Here is a 9,273-nt window from a genome sequence, read left to right as displayed (position 1 = left end):
TCGTTATAAATTGAGCACGAATCATGTTCTACAGCTCGATCATGAGCTTCACTCAGTTTGAGCTCGCTCGAATTTTCATATGAGTTGAGCTAAGCCAACTCCAACTCGCTCGAGCTCAACTCGTTTGCAGCCCTAGCGATGAATGCCAGCAAAGGCTTCGCAGGGATGCTTGGCCGCCCAATTTCAACAAATAGCTCAATTTTGCATTGATGAATTTGCATTTAAACATATAGTCAAATAACATGGTTTAAATTGAATAAATCATAGTTTTACAAGCCGAATAAAAATAAAACAGGACGGACGCCGAGCGGACGGCCAATCCAAACGGACAAAAAACGAGACGAAATCGCCGTCTGTTTGGATCGCCCCATTGGAGTTGCTCTAAGGGACGCGAATGAATCATGGCACATGAATGAACACTGATTTATATTATTTTATGTACTTGGGCCAATGAACACCTCGATATTATCTTGCGACCCTCATGAACAATGTAACTAGTCTATGATTAATAAAGCTGATATGATGTCTTCGTCTCAAAAATACACGGCAGCCAAACGCTCCTTTGCAAGAGGGCACTCCACTCTCCTGATTATGACTCCTGTTACAAACGCTCTCCGCTCTCCTGATTATGACTCCGGTTATCGGTGGGTGTGCATTGAGCTAGATGCAGCTCCGGTTGGAACACAAATGGAACCAAGTACATCCAAAGCTAAAACCACAAAACGCAAATTAAAAAAATGCATACGCGAACACATAAAGAAAAGAAGGGGCTGTAGTACTCCAAATATTGAACGGTGGAAGAAATTCTACATTCCCTGACTGACCAACCAATGCCAAACTGATAAGTAGTGACGGAACCAAAAGATTATACAGTCAACTATAAGGGACTATATCTCGCACCAATATTAACACCCACCCCAGGCCTCAAGCCTGAAGAACTCCAGCAAAAGGAGATTCGATTTACCGACTGAGGAACCCATAAACCATGTACAGCAAAAACTTGAATTGGATGTGGAAAAATCGCAACATCGCTTTGTGTCAGCCAACTCCCAACGCTAGCAGCCCACGGCCGCAGCACCTTCTTTCGTAGCAACAGGGACGCCACCTTCTTTTGGAGCAACAACAACAGAGATGCCACCTTCTTTCATGGCAGCAGGGACGGCGCCTTCTTTCAGAGCAGCAGAGATGCCGCCTTCTTTCGGGGCAACGGGGACACCCACAGTGACACGGAGGATTGCTTGGGCGCTTAACGTGGAAAGCTTAGATAGACAGAAAGCCTCCCAGGTTTCAGCTTCTGGTGAAATAGCAGGTGCACTTTCATCTTCGGCTGAACCAGAGGCTTGAGACTTCTCATAGAATGCTTGTAGCTCCAGTGAAAGGTTACGAGCAGCCTCCCTTGATTCAGGAAGCTGGTCGCTGAGCTGGGTTGCTGCGACCTGAATGAGCTTGTCCATTCCGTATTCTTTGATTCCCTCCAGACCCTGGGTAGAAAGAAGAAGGTACTGTTATAACATTTAGAACAGCAACCAAGAGTAAGCCGGTGCACGCAGACCCACACCACCTAATAATTTATATGCTCAATCTCCAATAAATGGTCACCCTACTGAAATGACTGGTGTGAAGATCTTTGAACAAAAGACTACAGCTAAACATACAGTAGCCACTAATATTCTGAACTCATCAAACTTCCGCCACATGCATGGAATCATCTGCAGCTAAGCTCCAGCTTCATAACATGAGAAAGAAAATTCAAGCAAAGCATCTGCATATCCAAATAAAGTGCAAACTTCTGGAGGACGTTCAATGGAAACTCTTAACTAAACCCCATGGACAGAAAAGAATAGCACAAGGAGGTCAAATTATCAATCTGTACAACTGTATCTAATTGAGCCATTGGGACATCAGAAAAAAAATTACTATGTGGTGTATTTAATTGATACTTTGGTTGGAGATAGTTTGACAATAAGCTATGATCTCAGATAAATTTGAGGAGACTTCCACTTACAAGGCGTGGTACACTCTTACTGAAACAAACAGATGCTTTTGCTCGAATTCGTGGATTCCTGTTCTTGAGGTAGGGCTGCATTTTTGGTAACAATACAGAGGGGGAGATCCAGCTTGTCATTGATATAAGGGCTGCCTCAGCTGCTTCACAAACAAAGCGCTTGTCTTGTGAAGATTTCAGAAATAGCGGCATTAGCTGTGAACACATTTGACAGACAAGATGTTTTAAGAGACTTCATGGTTAGTGCAAGAAATCATCGAGTGAAAACTAAACATGTACAGTCATGCACAACAATATTTAACTTTTTAAGAAGGGGGGGGGGGGGGGGGGGGGGGAACACACCAGCAGATCAATCAAGTCGACCATTTGTTCACCGTATGCCTTAAAGATGTCAGCGCAGGTCATAAGTGCAGTTTTACATAGAGCACTCCTTGGATTCTTAACAGATTTCACAATAAGAGGAACTAGAGGCTCCCTGGAATTTGACACAATCAATATAAGAGATGTAGTATAGTTTTATAGCATTGTGGAAGCACAGATGGTGTTGTAAGCTAATAAAAGTTACTCCAAAAACAAGGAAACAACTTACAGCAGCTCCTGCAACCTTTGCTTGTGATATATTGCCAACTGACGAACATTATTAAGAGCTTCACATGTCTTGATCCAATCCTTTGAATCCAACCTAGCAAGCAAAGTCTGTTGAAAATAGAAAATGGAAAACCTTAGGTCACAGAAAGAACTTTAAGCATCCAATAAAAAGGCATGAATATGAACAACTAGAGGCATACACTCAGGCTTGTGTCAACATCTGGAAGATCCGTGAGATTCTCAGAATCAATATATTCAACATCTACAACTACAGCATCGCATCCATTGGTTACATCAGGACATGCAGGTACAGCATTTCCTTCCTTCTTGACACATTTGTTCCCGTTTAAGACAGGCTTAGAACTGCAGGGTTCCACAGAACTGTCTTTGCTTTTCTCCAGCACAACAGATTGAGCAGCATTGAGATCTTGCAATGCACTATCTGACATGTTCACAGTCTGCATTGATTGCCAGAAACAGATATAAGAAGAAGAAAAAAGAAACTGCTGCCTCTCCTAGCAGTTACATAGAAAAATAGTGGAGCATCTCTGATAAATGTGTGGAGCGTTTTTCATAAATGTACGTTACAGGCAGTACTAAGTCATTCAATCGAACAACAATATGACAGCAAAAACTAGTGCAGATTAGATGGTTTTCACAAAATTAACTTCATCAAAGCAAGTCGACTGCAAACGACTCCCACAAAATAATGAAAATCGATTGCACTACACTGTGGGCACTGGGGAGCTCTCCTTGACCTAAATTCCTCCGGAAACAAACACTTCATTTCTGTTGAGCAATCATGCGAGGAAATACTTACTAGGTACCAATAACCACTTAAGAACCTAAACCACACGCAAAACAGCTAGAAGTGCCGCCGCACAGGAATTCACCATGAACTAGATCAGTGACATGGTAGAGTCAACTCAACGACCTAAGCATCACCGAGCGTAGTAGCAGGGGCGCCGGATTTTACCGACCCTAGCTATTTACGCATGACTACCGCAATTCCATCCATGGCCTAATATCCATCAACCTACTACACCAAAACCTCGATTTAGCACCGATTTCCCAATGATGGACAGATCTCCAACTCCGCCGCTGCTCCCAGCCGCGGCACGAGCGGGTCAAGGAAGCGCTAAACACGCCCGGCATTTCATCCACGGTAACCAAATTCGGCGAGATCTAGCCCGCAAAACACCTAGAAATTACTTGGACAGGAAAACGGATCACGCCGCAGGGGAAGCGGGCCGTGAGCCCAGATCCGAGGAGCAAATGCTGCTGCGGGGAGGGATCGCGAGGGATGAATCGGGGGAGAGGAGGGCTACCTCGGACGGGAGCGCAGGGGGAGGGAGGGAGAGGACGAAGACGACGCGGCCGGCAGTGGCAGGCAGGCACCAGTTCGCTCTCGCTGCGGCGCGGGGTGGAGTGGGGAGGGGGAATCGGTTGATTGGTTCTACCCTTTCCTGCTGCCGTCCTCCTCGACTGGAATGGGCTGAGCCTGAGCGAGCGGGGCGTCAAGTTATACTGTCCTGGTCCTCGTGTCGCCTGCGCTGCTGCTCTTGTGCTTTGGTCTTTTGGACTTGGTCTTCCAAAATTGCATCCAGGGACCTCGAGATATCGGGTATTGAAAGAGCGTTTAATTGTAAGATTTCGCTACAAATCGAACGTCAGATTTTTTAACATGACAATCGAATGTTTATTATGGCAAATTATGGTGTCGCGATAATGGCTGTTTTCCTTAACAAGCATAGCTAAGGTTTTTTTTCTGGATTTATCATGCTTGCGAAGTTTAATTGTCATCCTGGCGACAAACATATTTTTTCATAAAAAAACATTTGATTTTGTCATAGTTGAAAATCTTCTTCGAAAGGGAGGACTACCTCCGGCCTCTGAATCGAGTGATGCACACAACCAACATGTTTAAAAATTTGATGTTAGATTTTTATCATTCTCGTAATTTTGCGGGAGAGTTGTGCTTCCGCACGATTCGTTGATGTTTGATTTTGATTTGCAGGATTCTAAAGCCATAGGAATAGAAAACACGTGATTGGGATGCCATGCCCATTCAAATTCTACACAGTTTTCTTTTGTTTGATTAAGTCATGGAGCAACAAATCATTAATTTCAAAAGGTTTGAGTGGATGATAAACTCTCCTGAACAGGAATCCTTAGAAAAAGTCTCGTATATGACAAATAGAATGACAACTGTTGAAATAGAATGACAACTGTTTAAATAAGATTGTGCTTGTCACATAAAAGGAGTACTGAAGAATTTGACCATCAAGCAAGCATACCACCACTGAACGGATGATTGAAAACATATGAAAATGATGTTACCCTTATCGTGTCGTACATCATTTATTTATTTATTTGTAAATTTCGGAGTGAAGTGGATACTACCAAATGCTAAACCTTACTGTGTGTATAAGACCCGGGAACAGATTCGCTGGTCTCCGAAACTAACAGCTGACGACCGTCTTCTTGTTGCCGGCCTTTCTCACGGCATTCTTACTAGTGATCCTGTGTATTTTCTTTTGTCATTAGTAACTTGCGATTTGAGCTGGCTGAGGCCTACGAAAACTCCAAGCAACTGAGTATGAGCAAGCAAAAATGGTTAGGCGTATGCCCACAATACAAAACCGGCATTATGCTAGGGTCTGCACGCAAAGCTCTCATTGGATTCCCATAATAATTCGGCAATAATTAAGGGATTCCATATACTCCATCTAAGCTGAGGTGGCTGTCTGTTGGGCCTGTGTTTTAAAAAAGGGAAAATCCGGGGGAGCGATTGATTGGCTGCGCGGTTGCTTTTTTTTTTTTTTGAGGTGACTGCGCGGTTGCTGATTTGATTTGTGGTACGAGACTACCGCGAGAAGGGAGTGGGCCCTCATCAGCCATTAGAGCTTCGCTTCAGTCCATTTCTCCTTTTCTTTTTGCGGGAGCTTCAGTCCATTTCTCGGGCGGACGAAATGAGGAGGCGGGGCGGGGGCATCTCCGTGTGGACGCCGGCGAAGTGGCCTGTCACTGCTGGTCGGCCTCTTTCAGTGCTTCGTCGTTTCGTTCAGGCAAGCCACAAGATTTCTTCTCCAGCCAAGATTAAAATGATGGCCCCTGGAAGTTAGCTACTCGACCTCGGGAATAGCGCCCGCATCTGGCGACACGGGGGGAAACCGTCGCCGCCGGGAGCCCCCCTTCGACTCCGCCACGCCCGCATCGCCGCCGCCGGAGGGCCAGCCGCGCCGCGCCCGAGGATGGCGGCGCCGGGGCTCCTGCCCTGCCCCGCCCCTGCATCGGGCCGCCCCTCCGCCACCGGCTCCCTGCAACGCCGCCGCCCGAGGGCCGGCTGTGCGGCCGCGTCGTGTCGGAGGATGGCTGCGGTGGAGCGTCGCGCACGTCTCCCCCTCGCGTCGCCTGCGTCCCCCCCCCCCCCCCCCCCCCCCCACACACACCACATCCCGCTGGTCCTGCTCGGTGGCGCGGCCGCGTCCATGCTGATCCTCCCCCAGTCCGCGTCTTGCCCCCATGGTGCAGCCCTTCCTTGCTGCTGTTCGTCGGGGCGGGCGTGCCCCTTGGGGGAGGTGGTCGAGGCTCGGTCCTTCGTCCCCGACGGTGCCTCCTCCGAGCTACGGTGACGGCCTCTGCGTGTGTCTGGTGACGGTGCTCCTCTGGCACGTTGTTAGAAGCTCTGCGGTGGACTTTGTCGACACCGCTCCGGCCCCGGCCTCCATGGACCTCCGTTCTCCAATGTTCTTGGTCTGTCGGCGTCCTCTACCGGTGTGGTTTCAGCCCCGGCGCACCGGCAGCTGCGCCTCTTCCAGCTTCGGTTCGCCGGCGTTCTGGTGGCTCCGCCTCCGGCGGTATCCCTTCCAGCTTTGGATTGCCAGCGACGCCGGCCACCATCCTTCCATCCGCGTAGGCTCTCTACCCCGCAGCCTCTCCAACCCCATCCACCTACATGCCATGTCGGTTCCAAAGCTCGCGTTTTTCGTCGACGACATGTGCAGCCCCACCCCCATCTGAGGTAGCGGTCGACAAGCAGGTTGTCTCCGGCATCTTTGGATCCTGATCTGGCGACTTTGGGATTGCTCGGACTAGGCCAGGCGAAATCCATGCTCGGCTTGCCGATGCTGGCAGCGGCGACACCCGTGGGTGTCGTTTCCCTTCCTGGAGGCGATGCCATGGCCTTTGTCCATGCACCCCTTCGAATATCAGGGGAAACCCTAGGTCCGGTTTTCCGGATCGGATGGCGACGACGTCACGACATCGTTCCCCTTCTTGAAGGGCTATCTTGCTAGCTCGTGGTGTCCCGTTGTTGGAATTGAAGATGTTCGACGTCTTGCTGATTTGGCATGCTCCTCTAGTTTTAGGTTTGGTGGGTTTAGTTGTGTCCTTCACCCTGTTTGGGCTAAGCACCCCGTCTCTCTCTGCTCCGAACACCATGATTATGCCTTCTTGTGTTCATGTCATGTGTTGTATCATTTATTGTACTCTTTCTTCTTCCTTCTATCAATGAAATGATACGCAAGCTTTGCGTATTCGCGAAAAAAGAAAGTTAGCTACTCGCTTCATTTTTATTTACTTTGTATATTAGCTTGTCTTTGGTCAAATTTTTAAAATTTTGATCAAGTTAGAAAAAATAATATCCACAATACCAAATCAATACAATTAGAATCATCATTCAATATTATTTTCATGTCGTATATATATTTTTGTTATGAAAGTTTAGATTGTTTTTGATAAACCTAATAAAACTTTATAAAATTAGGCCATAACACCCGGTTTGGTCTTTTTGTGTGAAATAAGACAATAGGAAGAAAAATATGAAAAGACACCGCGTAAAATTTGGTCTGGGCTTTGATAGTACTGACAGTAATGGTAACACAGATTAGCTTTAGATGGGACTAGAGTCACAATGAAGGTTAGCATGTGTGTATGGGGAACCTAGAGTGGAAAGTAGGCATAAAGTGTGGTCTATGCTAAATAACCTCAGTACCCAATCTGGCCTACCCTGGCTTGTGGTGGGGGATTTTAATGAGTGTACGTGGGACTTTGAGCACTTCTCATTGACACCAAGGCCGTTGGATCAAATGCAAGCATTTCGGGATGCATTAGAAGTGTGTGGATTAATGGATCTAGGCTTCTCTGGAGTGCCACACATATGATAATAGGAGAGGAGGAGCAAATGTTAAAGTTCGCCTGGACAGAGCCGTCACTAATAGATCATGGAAAAATTTATTTGAGCATCCGGCTGTGCACCACTTGGTCTCCCCTGTTTTGGACCATGCGACCTTCCATGTAAGTACGAAGGTTCTGGAGAATGTGCATGTAAAGAAAAAATCAGCAATTCGAGGTAATGTGCGAAAGAGAACCGGTTCTGCATGACATTATAGCAAAAGCATGGACGAAGCTGGGCAAAAAGATTGTCTGGGTGATGTCCGTGCAGCGCTTCGCTCGACGACGTCTAAGCTCGCCACCTGCAGTAAAGATCACTTTGGTAATATGACTAGAGAAATTGAGAAGTCTAGAACACAACTAGAAGAGTTGATGTTCATGAATGTTGATCGTTGTGAGATTCAAAGAGTTGCGGACAAGATGAATGAGTTACTTTATAGGGAGGAGTTGATGTGGATGCAATGCTCTCGTGTGGATTGGCTTAAGGAAGGTGATCGCAACACACACAAAATCCATGCCAAGTCCGTTTGGAGAGCACGTAAAAACAGAATAAATAAACTTGAAGACACACATGGTAATGTTCATACAAAGCAAGGAGATTGGGGGTGCAGCCACTGAATATTTTGAGCATTTGTTCACGGCCGACCCCATGCTTGATCCTTCGTCCATAGTTGATTTGTTTGAACCAGTGGTTACTCATGAGACAAATGAGGCCCTATGTGCAGAATTTTTAGATAAGGAGATCGTGGATGCCCTGTTCCAAATTGGCCCTTCGAAGGCAGGAGGACCAGATGGATTCCCTTCCAGTTTTATTGAAAGTAAATGGGGGGTGCGGCCACTAAATATTTTAAGCATTTGTTCACGGCTGACCCCATGCTTGATCCTTCGCCCATAGTTCATTTGTTTGAACCGGTGGTTACTTAGGAGACAAATGAGGCCCTGTGTGCAGAATTTTTAGATAAGGAGATCACGAATGCCTTGTTCCAAATTGGCCCTTTAAAGGCACGAGGACCAAACGGATTCCCTTCTCGTTTGTTTCAATGGAACTGGGCAACTATGAAGGAAGGTATTATTTTTGCAGTAAATCACTTTTTTCTCATGGGAGTCATGCCTCCTAATGTTAACGGTACTATTATTGTCATGATTCCGAAGGTGAATAATCTGGTAAAGATAATGGATTTCTGGCCTATTAGCTTATGTAATGTAGTTTACAAAGTGGTCTCGAAGTGCTTAGTAAATCGTTTGAGACTGACATTTGATGACATTATTTCTCCTGGACAAATTGCGTTCATCCCCGGATGCATGATCACCGATAATGCATATGTGTACTTTGAATGCATTCACCATATTAAGCAAGAAAAGGACCCCACAAAGAGTTATTGTGCATATAAGCTTGATCTATCTAAAGCTTATTATAGGGTGGATTGGAATTACCTTAAGCAAATGATGCAAAAGCTTGGCTTCGCTCATCGGTGGATTGACTGGATAATGGCGTGTGTGCCCTC

At 46.4% G+C, this 9,273-nt stretch overlaps 1 protein-coding gene across 1 annotated transcript; it reads right to left on the bottom strand.

Annotated features, from left to right (window-relative positions):
• Positions 1-754: 754 nt before the first annotated feature.
• LOC125521522 lies at positions 755-4,140 on the bottom strand. Its single transcript, XM_048686576.1, has 6 exons — positions 3,922-4,140; positions 2,794-3,051; positions 2,595-2,701; positions 2,348-2,480; positions 2,006-2,200; positions 755-1,481 (listed from the first exon to the last, which is right to left on the bottom strand). The coding sequence occupies exons 2-6, from the start codon at positions 3,040-3,042 to the stop codon at positions 1,056-1,058; spliced, it is 1,110 nt and encodes a 369-aa protein (XP_048542533.1). The 5' UTR covers positions 3,043-3,051; positions 3,922-4,140; the 3' UTR covers positions 755-1,055.
• Between the last annotated feature and the right edge of the window lie 5,133 nt (positions 4,141-9,273).

Source organism: Triticum urartu, chromosome 7 (genome assembly GCF_003073215.2).
Source record: "Triticum urartu cultivar G1812 chromosome 7, Tu2.1, whole genome shotgun sequence".
NCBI lineage: Eukaryota > Viridiplantae > Streptophyta > Magnoliopsida > Poales > Poaceae > Triticum > Triticum urartu.
Note: the sequence above shows the minus strand (reverse complement) of the source record. Positions and strands in the feature narration are given on the sequence as shown.

What these genes read in the sequence shown, in the direction of transcription:
- LOC125521522 (XM_048686576.1), bottom strand. Translation starts at nt 3,042, where the DNA reads ATGTCAGATAGTGCATTGCAAGATCTCAATGCTGCTCAATCTGTTGTG. An exon ending in CAAAGGTTGCAGGAGCTGCT is followed by an intron (nt 2,481 to 2,594) that starts GTAAGTTGTTTC and finishes GTCAAATTCCAG; the next exon opens with GGAGCCTCTAGTTCCTCTTA. An exon ending in GTAAGAGTGTACCACGCCTT is followed by an intron (nt 1,482 to 2,005) that starts GTAAGTGGAAGT and finishes CTTTCTACCCAG; the next exon opens with GGTCTGGAGGGAATCAAAGA.